Source organism: Trichosurus vulpecula, chromosome 3, assembly GCF_011100635.1.
Source record: "Trichosurus vulpecula isolate mTriVul1 chromosome 3, mTriVul1.pri, whole genome shotgun sequence".
Taxonomy (NCBI): Eukaryota; Metazoa; Chordata; class Mammalia; order Diprotodontia; family Phalangeridae; genus Trichosurus; species Trichosurus vulpecula.
Genome location: NC_050575.1, coordinates 396249049 through 396274087, shown reverse-complemented (window position 1 = coordinate 396274087; position 25039 = coordinate 396249049). Strand labels below are relative to the sequence as shown.

The 25039-nt window shown below is 41.9% G+C and overlaps 1 protein-coding gene and 1 long non-coding RNA gene across 3 annotated transcripts; one reads left to right on the top strand and one right to left on the bottom strand.

Annotated features, from left to right (window-relative positions):
- Positions 1 to 237: 237 nt before the first annotated feature.
- LOC118844340 (carbohydrate sulfotransferase 4-like) lies at positions 238 to 10511 on the top strand. Of its 2 annotated transcripts, none has more exons than XM_036752211.1 (2): positions 238 to 268; positions 9340 to 10511. In XM_036752211.1, the coding sequence occupies exons 1-2, from the start codon at positions 238 to 240 to the stop codon at positions 10509 to 10511; spliced, it is 1203 nt and encodes a 400-aa protein (XP_036608106.1). The 2 variants fall into 2 exon arrangements, with proteins under 2 accessions (XP_036608106.1, XP_036608107.1); XM_036752212.1 differs by lacking the exon at positions 238 to 268 and adding an exon at positions 726 to 778 and having other exon boundaries at positions 9338 to 10511.
- LOC118844341 lies at positions 7834 to 24780 on the bottom strand. Its single transcript, XR_005009965.1, has 3 exons — positions 24704 to 24780; positions 17229 to 17298; positions 7834 to 7957 (listed from the first exon to the last, which is right to left on the bottom strand). It is a non-coding gene; the product is annotated as an uncharacterized LOC118844341 (long non-coding RNA).
- Positions 24781 to 25039: the final 259 nt, after the last annotated feature.

Genomic DNA, 25039 nt, shown 5'->3' with positions numbered 1-25039 from the left:
ACCAGAATTATAGAGGGGAAAAAATAAATCAAGACAGCTGGGAGTATGGCTGCAGCTTCTGGTGATTTGTGGTAGTGATGAGGCTCAGGCAGCTATGCTGATTGATAGGCGAGCTACCTCTTCATAGATAGAGACCAAAGAAAAGGGCCTCTAGGGTGAGCCCAGAGTTAGCCTCCCCAGGTCCCAAGATTCGTCCAGAAGCCATGTAAAGGGATGGAGATACAATTCGCTAACCCTATGACATCAGCCAACAGCTGCAGAGAAGAGAGTGAGAAAAGATAATAAGAGAAGGGCAGAAGCCCCTGCTCCCCAGTGCCAGGAGCAGCATGTTTTTAACCAACTTCCTCCTTCCCCGGGAATACAGTGATTGTAGACTCCAAAGGTGGAGCCCAATTTTCACCTCTTTGGCTCTTCTGGAAAGATATCTGGGACATCCAGGCTTTCTACTATCAGTGGAGGGTGGGGCATCCTAATGGTCCTTGATGGGTGTGTGGCTTTTCTGCCCATATTCCCACTATTCCTCAGGCAGTCAGCAAGCTCCTGACCCTGGAGGAGTCAACATTCCAAAGTCACCCTGCTTCCTCCTCTGCTCCTCCCTGCCCAGTAGGAGTGAAGCTTCCGTGCTGGAAACTTCCTCTGGGCTCCAGTCCTTATGCTCCCTCTTCTCACCCCACTTGGTCTGTGGCTCTCAGAGCTGTCCCTAGCACCGCTCCCTGACAGGCGCTGCCATCCATCCTACACCAGTCTTGGAAGGTGGGGTCATTTCCTGGCTGCAAGAAGACACTAAAACTGCTCCCAGAATAGAGGTTCGCTCAGAACAGTTAGGCAGAATGTAGTAGGAGGCTGGAAGCTGGAGGAGATCCTGAGGCAACGGAAGAAATCTGCCAGGACTGCCAAGCCGGGGAAGGAGCCAGAGAGGGGAAGAGGGTAAGAACACAGCTCCTCTGTGTGCATGTCCTGCAGAGCGGCCAGTCCCCTCTGGCAGCTAGAGCTCCCCTTGTGTCTAGGGGCACGGTGTGGGGCTGGGTAGAGCTGATTGAGTTTGGGAAGCTATTTCTAAACTCAGCAAGAAGAGCTCTTGGGACCATAGAAAAATAGCATTTCAGAGCTGGCAGGGATCCTTTAGAGATGAGGAAACTGAGACCCAGTGAAAGGAAGAGGCTTGGCCAAAGTCACAGCGGGAGAAATTGTCAGGGTCCCCGCTGGAGCCACCGTGGCCTCGGTTTCCTTTTCTGTAAAATGTGAACTCTAAGATCCTAAAGTCCTGTGATTCCAAGTTCTAAGTCCTTGGGCTTCTTTCTATATCAATCACCAATTAAGTATAATTTTATATTTGTAAAGAGAATGGTATCTATCCTGTCCACCTCAAAGAGACGCGGTGAAAATGAAATGAGACACGTCTAAAAGGGTCACTAATGTCACAGATTGCTCTAGGGAGTTCCATAATGGAGGTGCTTATCTCTCTTATGGGTTCCCAGGGGCTCTCAGAGTGACACCACGCCCCATCTGCAATGATAAACATCTCTGCTCCTTCTCTGGTAGAATTTCCCATTCATTTTAAAATTCCATTTAATTTTAAATTCCGTAATCATAACTAATTTCCACTTTCAAGGAGCAACATAGCCTAGTAAAATAAAGTATAAAGCAAAATAGATAAAGATAAAGTAATAATAGCTAAATAAACCAAAATATAAAGAGGGCATACAAGAGGGTAACAGAAATTAGACAAATTAGACATGAAAAGCACGTATTTTATTGTCATTGAGTTGTTTCGGTCATGTCTGACTCTCTGTGACCCCATTTGGGGTTTTCTTGGCAAAGATACTGGAGTGATTTGCCATTTCCTTCTCCAACTCATTTTACAGATGAGGAAACTGAGGCAGAGATAAGTGACTTGCCCAGGGTCATACAGCTAGTACATGTCTGAGGCCAAATTTGAACTCAGGAAGATGAGTTCTCCTAAAGAACATATTAGGACACTATAAAATGCTGTACTGAAGCATTATGGTATATGGATAGGACTCAGATAGGAAGGCCTGGGTTTAAATTCTTCCTCAAACACTTACTGACTAGCTATGTGACTCTAGACAAGTCACTGAACACCTCCCAGCCTTAGTTTCCCTTCTGTAAACTGTGGAATAATAGCACCTACCTTACAGGGTAGGGTGAAATATCATACAGTGTAAAGTATTTTTCTAAAATGATCATGCCATATAAATATCAGTGGATATCTTTTTTTTTTCCAAAGGGGAAAAAATAATCACTTCTGGCCTAAAACATCAGGGAAGAAGTAGGCCTTAACAGTAGTTAGATGTTCCTTTTAGGGGTGGGAGAAGGAGGGATGTCGGGAAGGGGGAGCATCCCAGATATATGAAAAGGTATAAACAAAAGGAAGGAAGTAGTAAAATCTGGTTATGTTCGGATAATGACAAATAGCCCCATATGTTAAAAGAAGTCATAAGAGAAAAAGTTAGAAAGGTAGCTTGGGGTCAAATTATGGAGTACCTTGAATTCCAGGCCAAGGTATACAGGCTTTACCCAGTTAGCAAAGGGAGCCATTGCTAGTTATTTACCAGGTTAGGCTAGCTTCGATTAGGGGCACAATCTGTGATTCAACAGTAGAGTTTCTCTTACTATAAAGCTACCTGACTCTTACAGGGATCCCATCTTTTCCTCTGACCTCGGGGGCACCCTGCTTAAAGCATCACTCAGAAGTAATACTTCTAGCCAATAGCTGAGATTTTAGAAGAGGGTAAGTTACAGTTTCCTAGGGACAGTGGTGTCTTTCTGTACATCATAGCAGCAACAGCCCAACAAATTGTTCATGTTTTGTGTTATATTACCTTATAATTTATTGTTGTTTATATAGCTATTACACCAAAAGATCTATTGGTCATTGATTTGGGAGTTTCTTCAATGAAGAGAAACACCACCCATTCCATCCCTGTCCATCTTGTGTGACTCCTATCCAAGTTCTCCCTAAAGCCCATCAAAGGGGCTCCCTTGTTGCTGGGCAACTAGGTGGTGCAGTAGATAGAGCTCCAGGACTGCAGCCAGGAAGACTCATCTTCCTGAGTTCAAATCCAGCCTCAGACTCTTACTAACTGTGTGACCCTGGGCAAGTCACTTAACTCTGCCTCAGTTTCCTCATCTCTAAAATGAGGTGGAGAAGGAGGTGGCAAACTACACAGGTATCTTTGCTACGAGAACCCCAAATGGGGTCACAGAGTCAGACACAATTGAAATGACTCAACAACAACTGAGGTTTATTATCAGAAGGTTATTGAGCAGAATTATTTCTGTCTTTACATCTTTCAAGGAGTCCTTAGTTATATTAATATATGGGCGGAAAATACCTCATCACTTTTAGGACCCTGTAGGGCAGTGTTTCGTGTTCTTCCAACTCCCTTTTGGAGAACAGGGGTGGCGGGGAATTGACAAATGAAAAGCATGAAGGGATCTTATATTCTCTACATCTTTCAGCCAATTATGAGATCATCAGGATGAGGCCGATTGCTGAACAGTGTTTGCAAAAGCCTGCTAAAATCCCCTACTAAAAATTTTTATTTTGTGTTGTGTAGATGACCCTCAGAAAGATTTTTGTTTAAATGGGAGAGGAGACATTTAAGTTGGTAGTTATGGATGTTCTCTCAGTTGCCTTTTCTGGGTATTAAGAAGATTTTTTTATCAACATTTTTCTCCCCACATCTTTTGTGTCTTTACCTTCTTCAGAATATTGATCCCTCAATGCCCTCACAATTGAATTTCCTCCAGCACTGATCTCCTCTTTACATGTACTTGACCTAACATGACTGTTTTCCCCATCTTTATTTTCCTTGTTCCACCTTTTTCTTTTTTTATCTTTGTCTCTTCCATAAGCATCCCAGACTTCTTATCTCTGAAGTTAGGGTCCAAAGATGGCAATTCCACTATCCTTGGTGGAGAAACAGTGTTGGGCATTTTTTCTGAAATCTTTTGCTTTCTCTTCTGGTGGTAGTTCCTATTCATTCTTGAACCCTTGGCATAATTGCTTCAATGCCCACCATGGCTAGTGCCCACCAATTCTTTCTTGGAAGGTGGTGTTTGTGATGTAGATTATACAGAAACCTCATACTTCATAAAGCTTTTGGCTTCTCTCATTTTTCCCCTTAACCATACTGTTTCATATATGTTCCCCCATCCTTACTTTTCCCCTGAATTTGCATTGAAGTCACCATGAATCAGAGTGGCTATTGACTTGTTTTGGGGGAAGGTGGAATGTCAAGTTCTTCATAGGTCCTTTTGGGTTGGGACTGTACACTTATCTGTACCCACTTCAGTAGCTAGCACATTATCCTGTATAGAGTTGGTACTCAAATGTTTTCCAAATTAAATTGACCCTGTAAGTTAGAGATATTCCATAGCTCCTTATTAAACAGGACTGGTGAGTGATATCTAGTGATGTTTGCTGAGAATTCCACGTTAATATCTCCTTTTGTCCCTACAGGATGCATGGTACCTTGGAAATATTTGCTCAATAATATTAATTCCCATGAACATTTACACATTAATGTCAACTCCATTAACAGAGTAAAATAAATATTAACTTGTGTAGAGCTTTAAGATTTACACAAAGACTTTCTTTATAACAACCCCATGAGGTAGGTGTTACGCAAGTATGATGTTCTCCATTTCACATCCAGGAGAAGATTTAAGTCTCAGAAAGGTTAAAGGACTTTAAGGTTATGTGACCTTTGGGGAAATACCCAAAGGTCACATAACTGGTGTCATAGGTGAGATTTTAAACTCAGATCTCTAGACTCCTGGTCCAGCACTGCCTCATAACTGCCCCTCTCTCTCCTTAATTTATGCTTAAAAAGCCATTCTTTAGGTTCAAAATTTGTTGACCTAACCAGAAAATGAGATGACCAGTGTGTGCTAAATCTCGCTAGGAATTGTATAAGTAGAATATAGGCTACAGACTTTCCTGGTTTTATGTTGACAAAGCAAAGTAGAAATTTGCAGGCAAGGATCATCTTTTCCCCCCTAATAATTATTGCAACATATTCCTTTTTTAAATTATTATTACTCAGAGGAAGAATATTATAATATAGTATTTTAAATAGCTTTTACTCAGTAGCAAGGGACATACTTTGCATACAAATACAATCAGAAAAGCAATTTAATGTATAACCTCTCAAAGTAATACCAAGCTAGACACCAAATCTGCAACTGTGAACTTCAGTGTTTGGGACTATTTCTTTTTCCTTAATTAAAAAGGAATGCTATTCTTTTTCTTGGCTATACTACGGTCTGGTAAAAGCTATAGACTTTGCAAAATACAGCAACATAAAGCTCTTTCCAATGCTATGAGTGAAGATGGGTTAGAGGTAGAAAGGTGGTCATGTTTTTCCTCTTACATAAAACATTTTTCTTCTCAAAATATCTATGCTGCAAATAGACCCCAACTCAACTTCCTCCTCCAACCGCTTCTGAAAGAACAAATTTTGCTAACTTTGAATCTCCTCCTGGCCATGAGGGACTATCTTTTTCTTTGTATTTTTATTCCCAGTATTTAGCACAGTTCTGGGTACATAGTAAGTGCTTGATAAATGCCTATGTCCTTCTTTTCTTCCCAGAAAAGAGTTGTCTTTTCAGGTCATGCAGTACGTGGCAGAAACAAGAGCACCTTCCTATCTTTCTGCATCCGTTTGTGTTTCTAAAATCCAAATAAAAATCTGGACTTTCTAAGCATATGCAATAAGATTGGTGGGGGGAGGGAGAACCTATGTTCCATTTATATATCTATCTATCTATTAGAGATATACATATATGTATATATAAACACATATACACATATATACATATATGTGTGTCTATATCTAATCTATCTCGTCTATCTTATCACCTTTCTTTCTTTCTTTCTTTCTTTCTTCCTTTCTTCCTTTCTTCCTTTCTTCTTTTCTTCCTTCCTTCCTTCCTTCCTTCCTTCCTTCCTTCCTTCCTTCCTTCCTTCCTTCCATTAGGAAGAGCAAGTAGCAAGATATGGGAAACTGCAGGTAGAAGTCTGATTATAATATTTTAGACATCCAGGGATGATTTTTGCCTCCTCCTCTTCCCCCTCTCCCCACAACTGCCTACGGCTCCACTCAAAATCCCCATGGCTCCCCAGGCCACTACTCCCTGTATAAATGCTACATTATTATGCCTGTCTCATTTTTAGATTTGTGTCACTGGTGCCTAGCACAATCCCTGGTATACAGCAGGGGCTTAATAAATGCCTTTTCATTTATTTAATTTGATGGAGAATTGTGGATAGAGCAGAGAAGTAATTGTAGAACAGCAGGAAAATATTCATTTCTGGCTTCCACAAAAGACTGTTTTCCTGACTTGGTGGTTTTTTCAGATGCTGACAATCTTTCTAAGTGCAGCTAGGTGGCACACTGAATAGAGTGTTGGGTCTGGAGTCAGGAAGACTCATCTTTCTGAATTCAAATCTGGCCTCAGATACCTATTAGCCATGTGATCCTGGGCAAGTCACTTAACTCTGTTTGCCTCAGTTTCCTCATCTATAAAATGAGCTGGAGAAGGAAATAGCAAATCGCTGCAATATCTCTGCCAAGAAAACCCCAAATGTGGTCACAGAGAATCAGACCCAACTTAAATAACCAAACAACAGGAAAGTCTTTCTAATCCTTCCTCAAACACTTAGCTGGAGTCTCATGAACTAGGAACTAACTTGATTGGGGACAACCAGAAGCTCATCTTTCTTCCTTGTTTCTCACCTCTCCTGTAATCCTGCTCTTCCATTTACTGCTTCTAAATACATCCCTACATTCCCTACACAGCTGATTACTTTTACATACACACACACACACACACACACACATGTTGTTCCCTGGTTCTTTGACCACCTATGCCCTGTGGCCTTTCTCCTGGCAAGTGATCTAGTCTGAAGTCTTCATGGGAAGGCTCTGCTTAAAAGGTGGTCCTCGTCTGCTTATGAAGGTTCTCCTGCGGCCATACAGAGCCACTGAACTTCTTTCCCTTGGGGGTGATGATGGATGACTGAGAGGCTCAGAGTAAAGCCTAGAATGACTTTCCTGGAATTTGGCTGAGAGAAGACCTCCCATAGCACATTCATCTGGAACCAGCATGTTTCTCAGAAGCCAGGAACGGGGAAGAGAGCTCACTTATCATTAGAACCTAGTCTTTTCTCATTGGAGCTAGGGAGCCTGTCCGTGGAAAGGAAGCAACAGAGAAGCAAATCTTCAGAGGCAGATGTCTTAGGAAGCTGAGATGAGTCCAAAAACAGAGTTAGGGAGACAGGATCCCAGGACAGGGAGAGTTTGAAGCCAGGAAAAGTCTGCAAGCAAGAATGCCCATGGGTAGAATCTGGAAAAGAACAAGACTCAGGGCTAGGCTCTGGGAGGTTAAAGGGGCTAGTCTTGCTCTGAGGCACTTGTGAGTTAATCATCTGGAAGATAATTACAGGTCCCAGTTACTGTCTTTCACAGGTTTATGGCTGTGGGTTATAGGTTAACCTCCTTACCTCCTTCCTTCCCCACCCCTTCCTTTTTCTTGATTGTTTTCTGTCCTTGATACTGCCCCTCATATTTTCCTTAGGAAAAACCCTTGAGTTTTAAAGACCCTGGTCTAGGGTGAGTCTTCCTTATTCTATAATTGCCAGTGACTTCACACCCTTGAAAAGATACTCCATGACTTTCATGTTGGGCTCAGTTTCTAAAGAATACGGGAACCAAGCAAAGAGTTTTCTGTTCACTTTTTTTTTTAATGAAGTATTGATTGGCCTCCCTCCATTTGTCTGAAGCGGATGGGTGAAAAATACTGGAATTGATGGGATGTAGAGTTTCTGTGTCATTATAATATTTCTTCTGAACTGGATAAGATGACATCTTTACCATTTCTTCAGGATGGGAGTGGACCAGGGGCTTTCCAAGGGAAGCCTGTGAAGAGACTAAACATAAATCAGCCTTTTCAGGAGCCACACCACAACCTCCCATGTCATAACCAAAGTCAAATTCTCATGGCTGCCTCATTTTGTGTCCCTGAATTTCCCAATTATTAGATTTTCCTTTGTCAATTGCTTCCTGTCTTCTCTTTCTTTTGTATCACTGGATTTCTTCTATTCCTTGACTTTAGAGGGATAGTTAACCAGCTTCATAAAAACCCTTGACAGCATAGAAGAAATAAAAGCAGCCATGAATTTGAAAAAGAAAAAATATAAAGGTGACGAACAATGGAAAGATTCATATGAAATACTCACAAAATAAGGTCTCAGCAGAATGAGAACAGCTTAACCACTCACTACAATAATATTTTAACCAAGAGAAAGAAAGGGAATAGGTCTTTACTCATGCAGCAGGATTTGGAAAAGGACAAAAATACATTACCGCCATTGCTCACATTTTGTCTTAATTTATATAATTCATATTTTTTTCTTCATAAAATGCAAACAAGTTGAATTTGAAAACTACTTGGAAATTTACACCATCTTTAGTTTGATGGGTTTTTTTAAAATTTTTTAAAAGAAAAAGAAATGAAGGAAAAACTTGATTGTAAGACAGTAGTCATCAAGAAATGTCCTTTGGAATTGACAAGTTCCAGAATATTCCAAGAAGAATAATCTCTCTTCTCTCTTAAAATGAGGTTTATGGCAGGGAATTCTTTGGTTGTATTTTGGTATTTATGAAGGCACCTTGCTTCTTTTTGCTTTTTTACTATGTGATAGAAGTAATGAGGAGATAAGATCTAAGATTCTCTGATGACTGGTTAGATTATAGTAATTACCAAGAGTATGAGTGAAAAATGGGGTCAAGATAGACTTTTCTGTATAAAACTCTAACTCAGAGATTCTTTTTTTTTGTTGTTTTTTTTTTGTATCCTGGACCCCTTTGCCAGTCCCAGGAAGCCTATAGACCCCTTACCAGAATAATATTTTTTAAATACATAAAATACATAAGATAAAAAAGAAAACCAATTCTATTGAAATAAAGTTTGTTTTTTTTTTTTTTGTTTTTTGTTTTTTTTTTTTTTCCATTCAAATCCTTGGATCCCTGAAATTTATCCTTAAGCCATTTGAGGGTATATGGACTCCAAGTTAAGCATTCCTGCTCTAAGTGAAGAGATCAAAGGGACTGAGCCCAAGGACATCTTTACATCTTGTAGGAGATAAGAGACGACTGGAGAAGAGGGTAGGTGGTGAGGGGAAACTGTGCTTAGGCATTGTTGGGTAGGAGTTGATAGCAAGTAGGAATAGGGTTGGTTGGCCAGAGTAGAGATGTGCAAGCAGATGGATACCCAGCAGTCTCATACAGTCCATTTTTCTTATCCCCACAGGCTGCCTACATTCTTCACGCACAATGTTCTGGTCAAAAAAACCAAGGCTGTTAATATTCCTGGTGTTCCAATCTTTAGTTTTCCTTCTCCTCCTCCAGCAATTTTACAGCCCTAGTCAATGCCCTGGTCTGGCAGAGAAGTCAAGCCCTGTGCATGTGTTGGTCTTGTCCTCCTGGCGCTCTGGCTCCTCCTTTGTGGGCCAGCTCTTCAGCCAGCACCCAGATGTCTTTTACCTGATGGAGCCAGCCTGGCACGTGTGGACGACCCTCTCCTCTGGCAGTGCTGGGCAGTTGCAGATGGCCGTGAGAGACCTGATTCGTTCAGTCTTCCTCTGTGACATGAGTGTCTTTGATGCCTACATCGCCCAGGGTCTGATGAAGCAGTCCAGCCTCTTCATGTGGGAGACTAGTAGGGCACTGTGTTCCCCACCTGCATGCCATCTCTTTAACAGGGAGGCCATCATCCACTCAGCTGACTGTAAGATCCTGTGTAGCAGACAGCCCTTCAACATGGTGGAAGAAGCCTGTAAATCCTACAGTCATGTGGTGCTCAAGGAGGTGCGCTTCTTCAACTTGAAGACCCTCCAACCACTGCTGACTGACCCCTCCCTCAACCTGCACATCATTCACCTTATCCGAGACCCCCGGGCGGTATTTCGTTCCCGGCAAAACACAGAAAAGTCACTGACGCAAGACAGCCATACAGTGGTAGGTAATCAATGGATTAGAATAAAGAGTGAATACCGGCCCTACTACCTGATGGAAGCTATCTGCCAAAGCCAACTGGAGATCTACAAGGCAGCACAGTTGCTACCAGACTCCCTACAAGAACGCTACCTGTTAATACGCTATGAGGACTTGGTGCAGGACCCACTGACCCAAACCTCCAAATTGTATGAATTTGCAGGGTTACGTTTCCTGCCTCAGCTCCAAATCTGGGTGCATAACATCACACAGGGCAAGGGCATGGGAGAACATGCCTTCCAAACAAACTCTAGGAATGCCCAAAATGTCTCCCAGGCCTGGCGTTGGTCCTTACCTCATGATAAGGTAGTCCAGGTACAGAAAGTTTGTAAAGACTACATGAACCTGATGGGCTACCTTCCTGTATTGTCTGAGAAAGACCAGAGAAATTTATCAATGAAACTTTTATCTGCTCTTGAGATTCCCTAAAGATGGGCCACCAAATGAGTTGAATGAGGGTCTGGTTTTGTACAATGGCTATGGTTAGCTGAATGCTTTGGGGTCTAACTATGTTTCTCAACGGGCATACTTGTGAGTACACTGTTGTATGTGACCCCATATGCTTAAATGAAGTTCCATTTATACATTTATGTCCAAAATTAGCAAAAATACATTCAGGTGCCCTGTGAAAGGGAGATAGAACCAAAAAATGATCCTACCTCTCCTTTGTGTTTAACCTTTCTCCCCCCTCCTGCCCCCCTCTCAGTTCTTATCTCATAGACTATGGATTAATTCTACAAACATCCGTTGTCCAATGGGAAGGAGAAGAGACAAGGCTTAGCAAGGATGGCCAAGAACAAGACATGCCAAGGATATGAATTTACATATAGATGCCCCTATTGCTCAATCTTCTAGGACATCTTGTCTTTTTTCTTTTTGTAGATAAAAGCACAAATTGGTGCTACATTTCTACCAGGGAGCTGAATAGCCATGGCTTAGAGAGAGAAATGTCTTTGAAATAAGAGAAAATTCTGATTTCCATGGGACCTGGCCTTCCTTTTTCTTTTTCTCCCAGATCAGAGGTATGTAGGTGAACAGATGCATCTGATACAGCTGAGATCTTCAGAGTAGGACCTCATATTTTGTTGTGTTACCTGCTCTGATTACCACTTGGTATCTGATGAGGACTAGAGACGTATTCTCAGGGTTTTCTATCCTTCCTCTCTCAACAACTTACCCTTTCTGCAGACTGATATTGCTTGTGCTGTTCTGTATTGTTACCTCATCTAAACATCTACGCACCCAGACCACTGCCAAGGATGAGAGTGGGCACTCTATGGTTCATTAAGTCTAAAATACTGGCCCTTTTTCCTTCCTGACAACTTGGTGGAAAATGAATTGGAGAGCCAGCCAAGGATATTGTACTTTGTATGAGGGAGAATCAGACTTTCTTCGAAAGGATTCTGTGCTGATTTGACCCCATGTCAGAGTGCTTCGGGGCTAAAAGTGTTCTATTTGTCCCAACCTGATTATGAAGATAAGCTCCATCCCTGTCAGTGTTCTCGATGGCATCTTGGCAACAGCACCAGCCACCTCTCTGCCTGGCAAAAGACTGCACTTTCAGAATAACGTGAACACTTTTAAAATAGATTATAATCCTGGTTTCTATCAGAAACTTGTAAAAATCCATTTCTTAAATTTGACCCAATGTCTCATCCAGTGTTGGGCTCAGTGGTTACTGGGATTGTGGTGATGGGAATAGTTGTAGCATGCTGACATGCTGGCAGCTTCTTCAGAGTGTGCTTTGACTGAGCTATGTGTGAAGCTCAATGACTCTCTTTGTCCTGATGTCTTCATCTTGCTTCTTCTAGAGAGAGAATTCCAAACATCATCCAAAAGCAATGTTGTTTCTTTCTTTTCGCCCCTCCCACCTCTGACAAAGCCTCCTCATCTCATTTAACTCTGTCTAGAAGGTGCTTTTTCCTGTGGACAAGCCTCGTCATGATGATTTTAGGTGGAACAGAGAAAACAATGGCACAGCACAGGCTTTAAGACCTGCTTTCATGTGTCTTCCAATAATCCCATTTGGTTATCAGTTCAACTCTTTTCCTGCCTCTCCTTTTTGTGCTGAAGACCCCTTAATTTGCTGCTGGGGGTTACTCAAGATGCTTAGAGTTAAGATGCTGTAAGATGGTAGCCTTTCTAGTTAAAATCCTTGGGGTTCACATGTACCCCCGTGGTGTTAAAGAAGCCATTTTACTTAGATGGTGAACCCTGCACCTTCATGGAAATCTCTCACAAAGTATAGATTTTTTTCAGTTAAATCTTCTTTTCTCCCACAACCCCTCCCAAACAGAAGGGAAAGTGAACACTCATAGTCATCTGGTTGTTGGGGGGTAAGGCCAGGACACCGGAGTTAGTGTCCAGCAACAAGGCTGAGCTCAAGGTGGCAGTGCCAGAAGGGTGGAGGATGGTTATGAGTTGGAGCCCGGGGAGAAAACAAACTTCCCTTCCCTTGGAAATCTCTGCAGCTGCACAAATTGTTCCAGAGGCAGCAGCTTCCTTAGGAACTGACAGGTCTCTATGACACTGGAGAAATACAAGGCCGGTTGTTGATTCTCCTTTCCTTTTTGCCTTATTTCAAAGTAAATACTATCTGAAACCAAGGCAGGAGATATTATACCTGCAGAAAAACTTCAAATTCTATCTAGAGCCCTTCCTGATAAGTATTTCAATTTCTGTATATAAAACCAGTTGCTTCTTATCTGTCAGATTCCTGTTGAGACATCTAGACATCCACCAGACATCCCCTTAAAGGATAATCTTTCTGAATTTTTCCATGAGATTTCATGTCTAAATTTTTTACAGATAATCATAAAATAAAAACTAAAAAAGAGAAAAGCTCTTAAATAAAAATTTGCATAATAATGTGAACACTTTTAAAATGGAATATAAACACATTTTATATCATGGCCTGCCAAAAGTTCATTTCTTAAATTTCACCCAATGTCTCACCTGGCATTGGACTTAGTGACCCATTCAGGTAGAGGGTTACTAGGACGCTGGTGATGAAAATGGTTATGGCAGCTTGTATGTAAGCTTGTGGAATTTGAAATTCTACTTGTGCCTCTCTAATTGAAGTAAGATAACTCCTTTTTACTTTCAACCCCTACTGGAGAACTTTGTAAATGTCTCCTATTATGATTGCAAAAGAAATATCTGGAAAAATTGCAGCCACTTTTCTCTCCTTCTCCTATTCCTTTGAATGGAGCCTGAAGAGTTAGGTTCAAATATGGGTGGAAGTTCACACAGGGCTGTAGCTCCCAGGTGTAAAAACAAATTAGGGCTTTGGGAATAAGCTACCTGGTGTCGGAGGTAATGATCTGAGGTGCTGCAGGCATAGGATAAGTGAAAGTTGTCTTTAAAGTGGAGCAAATTGAGTCTGCATTAAAACTATCCAACAAGTTTTTTGGAAAAGTGGTTATGGTTTCCATAAGAATGCCTTTATCTGCAACTGTTACCATGTGTCCGTAGCTGCAACGTATCATCATGGCTGCCACTTGGTTCCATGATGAGAATTATTAGACTGACAATTTCTTTTAGAAATTCTTACTAAAAATTTTGATCTTTGTGAATATTTATTGATATAGGAACAGGATATTTGATACAAAAATTTGTTAATATGTATTTGTAATATGTCTCAGTATAATAGGTTTAATGCCTGTATGATATATTCACTTTCTCTCTAGTTGTAATAAAAGCTAACTTTATTGAATTATGCTATCAGTCCTGTGTTAAACTCCTTTCACAGGTAAAATTCAAAATGAAAATGTCTGACTTGTTCAAAATTAAACTACCAAGAATCCTTTGTCTGAGATCTCCACTGAGGATATGCCTTTGAACTTTCCTGTTACAACACCAGCAAATCCACTACAAACTATGTTTATGTGGTGGCTACTGGCCTTCCACTTCCTCTCCTTTCACTTTTTCTTTGATGCTTGGTAATCTAGTTTCCAACCTTATCACTCCATTGAAACTGCTATCTCCAAAGTTACCAGTAATCTCCGAATTGCCATGTCCAGGTGAGTCTCAATTGAGTAAGTCAAAGCGTCCAGTTCCATTTAAAGTGAGCACCAAGATGTTGAGCCCCGATTCCATAACTAGTCGAGAATATGTCTCTGCTGAATCCACCAGTCATAGGCTTTAGACTAAGTGATATGACAAAAAAGTGTCTTCTGGGTGGGTGAGGCTATTTGGTCATGTCCTGTGGGTCAGATGTCTGTAAAATATAAAGCCAATCGAGACTCAAAAGATTCAAACAAGTGTAGAGGGAGAGAGCAGTCCAGCTGAACCCTTGAGAGGGAATTGTTTGGGAGGTGAGGAGGAGAGAAGAAGCAAAGCCCTAGGCCTTAGTCCCCTCCCTCCCTTTTGACTGGAGGAGAACCTCATTGATTTCCTATTTGGTATCTTAGCGGGATCACCAGATCAGCAGTTGTCAGGGTCAACACCTGGAACCAAAAGATAACTGGATAGAGATTCAGGGCTCTACAAAGAGCCCAGAGAAAAATCCAGACTTTCAGGAGCCATGAATTTCCCCTCTGCCACATATTATTGTGTTGGTAATTAAGGTGGGAATTTTTTTTTTTACTGTTTTAGAATGCTAAATTAAGTGTCTTTGATTGAGTCTTACTAGGTGCAAAGCCCCAGGCTGGTTAGCCAACTAGTTCATTGGTTTGAGAGAGGCAGGAAGTCCCCAGGGCCCTAAGGGGAGTTGCTAAGACCAGAGTCAATTGTATGCGCCTAAGTTCTGGTCGATCAGATGACAGCTAAGAAGGTATAAAAAGAGAGAACAGAGTTGTTTGCTTGGGACTCTCACTCACAGAGGAGTGTTGATGTGGAGACTCTGGGCAGCTGTCATTAGGAGCCTCCCAGCTTGTAAATCCAGATGTTGATGTTTTCCTGGTAAATATGAAATAATGATTTGGTCTGTTTCTAATACATGTTTGTAATTTGTTTCTATTTGCTGTATTCAGCAAATTGTTTGTATTTGCTATATTCAGGGTGCTGGCTTTTCCTCCTGAACTAAGTGAATGATATTGTATGTTGGATTAAAGTAAGATTGTTAACTCCTTAACGTTGCTTTCCTTAGTAAAGTAGATCAAAAGAACCTGTGCTGGCAGCATTCTTATTGTTGTTGAGCACGAGTGGGATTTGAGGTAGTTGCTGCAGAATGTGCTATTGCTAGATCTAACAGTCTTTTCTCCTCCTTCTTGGTCTCTGTAGCATCTCTGTTGAACACCCTCTCCTTGATTCTCCCTCCTCTCTAGGTTTTTGTGACAATGCCCTTTCCTGGCTCTCCTATCTACCTGATCACTCATGAGTCTCCTTTGCTAGCTCATTACCCTTATCACATGAATTGTGGGCATACTCCAAGATTCTACCCTGGGTCCTCATCTCTTTTCTCTCTATACTCTCTCACTAGGTGACCTCATCAACTCCTATGGGATCAATTATCATCTCTATGCAGATGATCTTGAGATAAAATATCCAGCCCTAGTCTTTTTCTCTGAACTCCAGTCCTTCATCACCAACTACCTAATGGAAATCTCAAAATGGATGTCCTATAGGCATTTGAAACTCAATTCACTGAAACCAAAATTCATTAGCATTCTCTCCAAACCTGCCTGTCTTCTAAACTTCCCTGTAAACTGTTAAGGACAACTGTCATCTTTCTAGTCACTCAGGTTCATAACCCTGGTGTCATCTTCTACCCTTCACTCTCATCCCACACATCCTATTACTTGCTAAATCTTGTGCTTTCTATTCCCATGACATCTCTCACACAGGTCCCCTTCTCTCCACTCACACAGCAGCTACCCTTCAGGCTCCCATGGCCTGTTGCTTGAACTTGCAAGCCTCCTGCTTGGTCTGCCTGCCCCAGGTCTCTTCCCCATTATAATCCATCCTTCAAACAACTGCCAAAATAATTTTCCCCAAATCTAGTGTGTCTCTCTTGCCTCTGCAGATCAAAAATAAGCATCCCTGTTTGACATTTAAATCTATTCCCAGCCTGATCCCCTCCTATCCAGTCTCCTTACACATTTTGCTCCCCCATCCACTCCTCATGTAGCTATACTGGCCGTTTTGTTACGCACAACCATCCATTTCCCTTCTCTCTGCCTGCTCACTGGCTGCCCCCCAAGGCTAGAATGACCCCACTTTTTTCGACCCTCCGTTTTAATCTCCTCTAGATTTCATCAAGACCCAGCTCAAGCCTCTCAGTTGATAGTACTTTTCCCTCTAAGGTTACCTTGTGTTTATTTTGTATGCCGTGTGTATGTGTGTGTGTGTGTGTGTGTCTGTGTCTGTGTGTCTGTGTTGTCACCACCACTAAAACGTAAGTACCTCAAGGGCAGGGAATGTTTCAGTTTTCTTTTTGTATCTCTAGCACCAGTGCAGTACCTGGCACACAACAGATGATTAGCAAATGCCCCTTAATTGATTTAAACCACCCTTCTTTAATTTGGCATCACTTTATCTAGCAAAAACTTTTTAAAGAGGAACTCAACTTACTCTTCTTCCTGCTTTCTGGTCTAAGGTTTATCATAAGTACCAATGGCAGCAATACTGGTTGGTTACTGGTTGCTGTCCTTCATTCTCTAAGAGGACCAAAATGATATCACTACGCTAGAGTCAAGTTACAGTGTGTCCGACTGTGGCTGATCAGACCAATATGAGCTCTGAAGGCTCTACCACAGATTGGGCACAAATAATCCGTATGGACATTGGGGATGGGTTCTCTAAATTTGCTCATCTTGAGTTTCTTTTGAGCTGCTTCAATTCTGCTCCACTCACACAGCACAGAGCTTTCTCTGGTGTGGGCATGCCATTCTGGGCAGTCCTGCTCAATATTTGGTACATAGAGAAAGAGTTTATAAAGAACAAAGAACTTGCAGCAAAAGTTAATTATTACTCAACAATAATTCAGTACATTTGAATAGTCAACTACAAATCTCATTAAACAAAAATGAACAAATGTCACCGTTGTCTTTTATGGTTGTGAATAGGTGTAGACCCAGAACCGTAACTAGGGTGGGGCAGCCATAACTTTGGCTCAGAGTGCTGATATCTGAGAAGGCCTACCAGCCCAGTGCTTCATGCACTCACCTCTCTTCTGCAGCCCAAAACTGAAATACCATCACTTACTTGCTTTTCCCCTCATATTGTGCCTTTTCTTGGACATTGGGGATTCAAGGGTCCGCTCTGCCCTTGGGCCCTGTGGAGTAGATGACAGATGTGAGCAAAGTTAATATAATCAACTCAGTTGCCTACTCTGCAATGGGGGTGAGGAATAAATAATCCACAGATATTAGATTGTCCACAATTGTGGATGTTTAGCTTTGGGCTGCCTTTATCTGAAAGATGAACATATGAGAATGTTACCCTTTCTATATCTCATATTCTTTCAAGATGTTGCTGATGTGTGGCAATGATAGAATGAGCACTGGCATCTTTCCTCTTCTATGGAGAGTAATGCCAGGGTACAAACAATCCCCCATGACACCTTTTGTTGTCCTCATTTAGGCTCTTCTTATGTGTCCCCCTCCCCCATTAGACAGGAAGCCGAAAGCACAGAGTCCCTCTCTTATCTTGATCATTCATTGATTCACTTAGGTCAGGTACTATGCTAGACACAATGACAAGGACCAAAATGAAAGTCTTTGCCCTCAAAGAGCTTAAATTTTTTTGAGGTAGTAACATGAACCCAGATAACTAACTTCTAAAAATATACCAATTAAGCAAAAATACAGGTATTAGAATTTAGAAATCCTGATTTCTGGTGGGAGGGAAGGGAAGAAATAAGTATTTACTAAGTGGCTACTATGAGCTTAACAAATATCTCATTGGATTCTTACGACAGCTCTGTGAGGTGGGTGCTAGTGTCCCCACTTTATAGCTAAGGAAACCCAAGGCAGGCAGAAGTTAAGTGACTTGCCCAGGGTCACACAGCTAGTAAATGTCTGAGGCTGGATTTTAATTCAGGTCTTTCTGACTCCAACACTTCACTACCGAGCTGCTTAGGTGAGGTCAAAAGGTCATTAGATTTGGCAATGAATAGATCATTGGTAGCTTTGGAAAGAGTGATTTGATGGTCAGAAGCCAGATTGCAGAGGGTTAAAAAGAGGAGATCTAAGCATCTTAATCCAGCCCAGTGGCTAACCATGTATTACCCAACTAAGGCCACACCCGCATCATCTGGCTGTCCTGGCTTTTTGTCCAGGTTCAGCTTAGGGATCCTGCTTCCTCAATGGGAGAAGTAGGTCACAGTTCACAGTTATGGGCTCAGGCCTCCAGCCAGGCTGCTTTAAGAACAATTCTGTTTTTGCTTCTAGTCGTCACTCCTATACCCGTGCTGCTGAATGAAGGTGGAGAAAATCATGCAACTATTCTGATTGGGCCCATTACAAATTTGTGCTATTAGGTCCTCACTGCTTTGACACAATCCTCCCAAATCTCCCTTATCAATTCACTTGTTGTTTGTCCTTCGTTCTTGAAAAGGACAATGACATCAGGGAGGTGATGCCATGCCATGCAAGTGAATTGGATTTAAGTGAGGCAGGGCTGTGCAAGGTCAACAGCCTTACTCTCTCCCCTGGAGCCATCTGGGTCCAGTGGCCAGATACACATCAGGATGACTGGAGATGGCCCCCATGCAGTGGGAGACCTTGGCCTTTTTAACCTAAGGTCTTTAACAGATCTCAGTTTGACTGAGGCAACACCCATTCAGTGATTAAGGCTAGGTAAGAGATTCACTATCAATTCTCTATCCCACTCTCCACAGTGGTTCTTCTAAAACTTTTCATCCTTCCACAAACTTTGATGCCAGCTGAAAGAGGAAGCCTGAGGTAACAGGATTACCTCTGAAGTATATCCACAGAATCCCCCTTAGTAATCAATTAAATGTCTTTTTGTCTCCACACCGTACAAACCTCTGAGTCATCATTGCTGAGAGAAAGCAGGCAGAAAATATATGTACATAGGTTTGTAATGAGGGTGAGAGGTGAGGGTGGGGGGTGGGGTGTAGGCAAAGGTCCCTCCATCATATATTTTCAGAAGCAACCTCCCCAAGCTTCTCTACTTGCCTGGAATGATAGCTAAGCATGCCTTAAGGGTGGCCTAAGACAGGGGGTCACTACTCCTAAGCAGTAGGAAAAAGAACTAGTGGACAAAGACAGGTTGTCTGATAATTAGGGAGAGAGGGTAGAGGGGATCCTCAAAGGGGCGAGCTTCTGAGAGTAAGAAAAATGGAAGCAACAGGAAGGGGTGGGGTCAAGGGCACTTGACATAGAGGGGTTAGTGTTGGGAAGGTGAAAGGCCACTTTATCCTCTGAGACTGGAGCAAAAGAAGATGGGGGAATGATGAGAAGCCAATATATGAGGTGAAGGGTCTGACTGGCTCAAATAGCCAAATTCATTGTGCATTGTTCCAGAGAGGCAGGGGTAGACACAGGTGGGGAGGAAAGAACAGAATCCCTTTTTCCTATCAGTGTGCAAAGGTTGCCTTCTAATTTGGGTTAGTAATTCCAAGCAAACCAGGAGTATCATATTAAGCCCTTTGGGGTTGCTTACAGTTTACTTCTCTATTGCTCATCTTCCTATCAGGTGTATGGTGGGGTTCATTTGGATTTGGGGACCTGTTGGGCTGCCCCACCACTTAAACCAGCAAGAGTTCTACAAATGACTTTTGTGGTAAGCCATTGGCCATATCCGGAAAATGAAAGAAAACAATATACAAAATGGATGAATCTGAAGCCAAATTTTGTAGGATAAAGTCTTGGCTCTTTATCTGACTGCAAGATTAAAGAATACAGGTGTTAATTTGGGCCCCTCAGGCACTTCCCGTTGGGTTGCCTTCTGCCAAGTCTATGTGTCCCTGGCTTCCTGGATGCCACTCCCCAGGGGTCTAAATGCCAATAGCTATATGAAGAAATTCTCTAAACCACAAATAGAGAAGCACAAATAAGGCAACTGTGAAGGCATCAGACTGGCAAAGTTGACGAAAAGGAAAATGACAAATGCTGGAGGGACTGTGGGAAAAGAGATATATTAATGCACTATTGGTGGAACTGTGGATTGGTTTAACTATTCTGGAAAGCAATATGCAACTCATTAAACTGTGCATATCCTTTGGCCCAGTGACACCTGTATTAGGTCTATACACCCAAAGAGATTTTTTAAAAAAGAGGAAAAGGTTCTATACGTACAAAAATGTTTATAACCTAGATCAAGGGTGGGAAACATGTAGTCTTGAGGCCACACGTGGCCTTCTAGGTCCTCAAGTGCAGCCTGGGACTAAATTGAACTTGAGGACCTAGAGGGCCACATGTAGCCTTGAGGCTACAGGCTCCTGACCCCTGGCCTAGATCATTGGAACTGCCTCTTCATTGATGTCCTTGTCTCAAATCTCATCCTACTCCCGAGGCCTGCTGATTTCACTTCTACAACATCTCTCAAACATACCCCTTCTCTCCTCTGACACTGTTTCCACTCTGGTACAACCCCTCATCCCCTCACGCCTGTATTATTGTAATAGCTACTGTGTGTTGAGGCAGGGGTTCCCACTCCAATCCATTTTCCATTTGGCCACTAAAGTGATTTTCCATCACTTTGTTCCCCTACTCGGTAAACTCCACTGGTTCCCTATTGCCTCCAGGATCAAATACAAAACACTGTTTGGCATTCAAAGCCCCTAGCTCCCTGCTAACCTTTCTAGTCTTACATTTTTGTTTTTGGAAGCAATTGGGGTTAAGGGACTTGACCAGGGCCGTACAACTACCAAGTGTCTGAGGCCAGATTTGAACTCAGGTCTTCCTGACCCCAGGTGCTCTATCCACTGCACCACCCAGCTGCCCCTGATAGGTGACGTCTAAAGATTTTAACTTGGGAAGATGAGTCTTCTTGACTCCAGGACCAGTGCTCTATGCACTATGGTGGCGCCTAACTTTCCAGAAGTAGTAAATAGAAAAATTGAATTTGAATCTACCTCTGCTGTCTTGAAGTCCAACACTCTTCCCGGAGGACTTTAAAGTCCATGCTTTATCTCTAATATTTCCTAGCTGTGTGACCCTGAGCAAATCACTTAATTTCTGAGAGCCTCAGTTATTTCCCCGCATTTACATGACTAAATCATAGGTAAGTTGCGATCTGTTTGGCAGAGGGAGTTTTTGCAGAAGGGAGTTCTTCATTGACTTGTGTGTTTGTCCTTTGTTCTCGAAGAGGATCATGACATCAGGGAAATGATGATATGACTTGCAGTTGACTTTGATTTGGGTGAGGGAGAGCTGTGCAAGGTCACCAGCCTCACTTTCTCCTCCAGAGCCATCTGAGTTCAGTGGCCTGATATTCACCTGGAGATGGCCCAGGATGCATTGGGAGACCCTGGCCCTTTCAGGCTAAGGTTTTTCAGGTTCTCACTTTGAGTGAGGTAACATCCATTTAAGAAGTTAATCAAGGGATGGTCCCTTTAATCTAAAACAAAAAAAAAAATCTGACTAGCAGGGGAAGACCCTCAGAGTTCCTGCCCAAAAAAGAAACAGTTACTATTTAGTATTTCCATTCACTCGGTGCTAGCAGGGCAGGGACCTACTGTCCAATCTATGAGCTCCAGAGTGAGTTGGGTTTAAGGCTTGGTTTTTGAGAAAAAGACTAAGTAAGGTGTGTGGAATGACAGAGGAGAGGGGCAGATGGAGTGAGCGAGAACAAGAAAAAAGGGATGGAGGATATAGGGGAAAGGATAAGTTGAAAGAAATGGAGAAATCAAAAAGAAAAAGTGAGGAAGAATACTCATTGCCCACAGTGCTCTGAGGAAACCAGATTAAGATGTCATTGGGAAGTATTTAACAAAATAAATAAAAATATAATGAAACATAGGCAAATCACATTTTAAAACTGGCAATATGTGGCTGTTCAGATACTTATGTATGGATTAGTGGTCCCATTTCTATTTGAGTTTGACACCATTGGTCTAGAGGACCAAGAATTGAGTGACTTCCCCAGGGTCACGTAGCCAGGACTTGAACCCAGGTCTTCCTGGCTCCTAAGCCAGCTCTATCCACTCTGCTATGACTGCCTCTTTATGTATAAAGTATAAAAGATAAATTTATGAAATTAAATATTCTATTTTTAGAGATTATACACAAAGAGAAATAAAAGAAAAGTCTAAAATGAATACAGCTTAACAAAGATGAATTGAGCAGCTCCTATGTGTAAGGAACATGGCTAATCATGGAGAGGCACGTTGCCTGTCTCGTGATAAAAAAATTTTTTGGCCATGGCAACCCATGAAAGAAACAAACAAAATATAAAATGCTTCTGCAGAAATGGAGGTCAGGTGGGTGGGGAAGAGGGCCCCCGGTGCTAAGGAACACAGTTTTTAGATCATTGACAAACTTCATCCTGACCATTGGTATTTTAAATGTGAAATCCAATCTAATGTCCAATGAGTAGACATAGTGAGGGAGGAGTAGAATCGTATCAGTCTTGCTATTCTTGCTTTGAATGAAATTAGAGGAAAGAAAATGGAAGAATGACTCACAGGTACTGCTTGAAGAGACAAAAGAGGAGTTGGTGGAGTGGGTTTCATCATATGCCCAAAGATTACATGAAACATTATATCATGGGACATTTAGTCACCATATATTGCAGCACTAATGGTGCAAAAAGCCCACCATGAAAATAATTGCAGCTTACACACTCATATCAATTGTTGAGGACAAAGTGGCAGAGAAGAGATAAGGTCCTCCAGATCAAATCAAATACCTGCTCTGATACATGGTGACTTTGATGCACATGTGAGAAAAGGTGAGAATGGGGAGAAATTCATGGGAAAGGATGGTTCAGGTGAAAGAAACAAGAGAGGCAAAATTTTATAGATTTGGCACATGTCTCATATCTCAACATCATAAATACTTCTTTAAGAAAAAGAGAATTAGTAGGTGCTGATTATGGACTCCTTATTCTTTTTTTAAGTTTGTTATTTTTTATTTCAATGTTCATGTAAAAATTTTTTTGAATTCCAAATTCTCTCCCTCCCTCCTGCCCCTCCCCCACCCAATAATATCAATCATACTAGACTTCTTATTGATGTGGGAGTTATCACTGAACTGGTTATCTGTGCACAGATTGTTGTCTATGAGAGCTAAGAGTGGAATTTATAATAAACAAGAAGTAAGAGTAAGTGAGAAAAAGATATGGCATATACTTGAGAAGATTCAATCCTAAATTATTCAAAAAAGTTGTTGAAAATGAAAAATGGGAAATTTCATATACAAGTTAAACCAAGGAGGAGGAGGAAATAAAGGAGGAGAAAGAAGAACAGGAGGAGAGGGAAGAGGAAGAGAAGAAGAAAGGAGAAAAAGAAGGAAGAGGAGAAAGAGAGTTTTAAGGTTTGTAAAGTACATGACAAATATATTTAATTTTATCTTCATGGTAATTTGGAATGTAGATGCTACTATTATCCCCACTTTACAGATATGGAAATTGAGGCAAACAGAGGTTAAGTGACTTGCCCAGGATAGGTGACTGGGGCAGGTCTCCCTGTCTTTGACCTTGTCTTCCTGACTCCATGTCCAGTCCTATATCTATTTCACCACCTTGCTCTGGCCTTTAATCTCTTCTCTCTTCCTCCCCTAATAAATCTAATCAACAGAAAGTCTTTTTGATCCTAATTTCATAATATCTCTCGCATTTATCCATTTTTCTCTATTCAGGCAGCCATCACCTTAGTTTAGGCTCTCATCACTTCTCAACTAGACTTTTGCACCAGCCTACTAATTGGTCTCCTTGTCTCTAATCTCTTCCCTCTCCAATCCATCCTCGGCATTGCTTTCAAAGAAAAGTAACCCCAGGACTCTGCCAGGATTCTGACCCTTGTATCCCAGCAGAAAGTTATATTGAGGGAGAACTTCATGACGACTACACAATGGAAGAAGATTTCTACTGACCAAGAGCTATGAGTATCCTTTGGACACATGTCCTCTCTAAGTTTGAGCCTATTTTCCCCAGGAACTTTGTGTGTGTAAGGGGAGAGTATGCCTCTAGTACAAAGTGATGCTTTGTACTCACTGTTCTTACTAAGCCAAATTAGTAAATATTCTTTCTAAAAGGGTTATTTAGTATATCTGCTTAATAATCAATGGGAAGTACACCAGATGAGGGCTCATGAACAATGGTACTAGAATATCCAAACTCTGAGGGGTGGAGAAGTCAAGCACCCTCTGGGGATCCAACCTGGCAGTACTAGGGGAAGAAGCTACATTTACGTGTTGTCTCCCTTGATAGAATGTAAGCTACTTGAGGGCAGGAACTGCTTCGTTTTTGTCTTTATATCTCCAGTGCCTAGCACAGTGCCAGGCATATAGCAGCCACTTAAACACTTGTTGACTAGTTGGTTAATCATTGTCCCTCACCTCAGAAGATCCTATCTTTGGCCTGACAGAGAAGACAGTGGACTCTGGCCCCTTCCTCAGTAGCTCCCCCCTGGACTAGAGGCTATAATTCTCATTCTCATTTTCACTCCGCTGTCCTGAAGCTCTGTCACCTCTAGTCTTATATATAGCCTCTGTAATTGTGGCTCCCACACTTAACAATGTTACTCTAACTATAGAAACTGATATTCTTACCTTTACTCTTATTGGAAGGTGACCCTTTATTCAAAGTTCCCATGGGAACTGTAGTTCTCATTTTGGATGGCTCTACCAAGCCTGTTTCTGCTACTGCCACCACCCACTGAAGGGAGTAAGGCATGTGGGATTAAAGTTCACCAAATCGATCTTGCTTATTCTCAAACATGACAGTACATTGACTAGGCACAAACTGTCCTTTCATTGCTGGAATGCACTTTCTCCTCATCTCTGAGGGTATCAGTAAGGGTGAAGTCTACAGGCTATTATACTAAAAGCAACATGGCAAAAGACTGCTTTTCCCTTGGGGGAGAGGGAGGGAAAAGGAGAAAATAA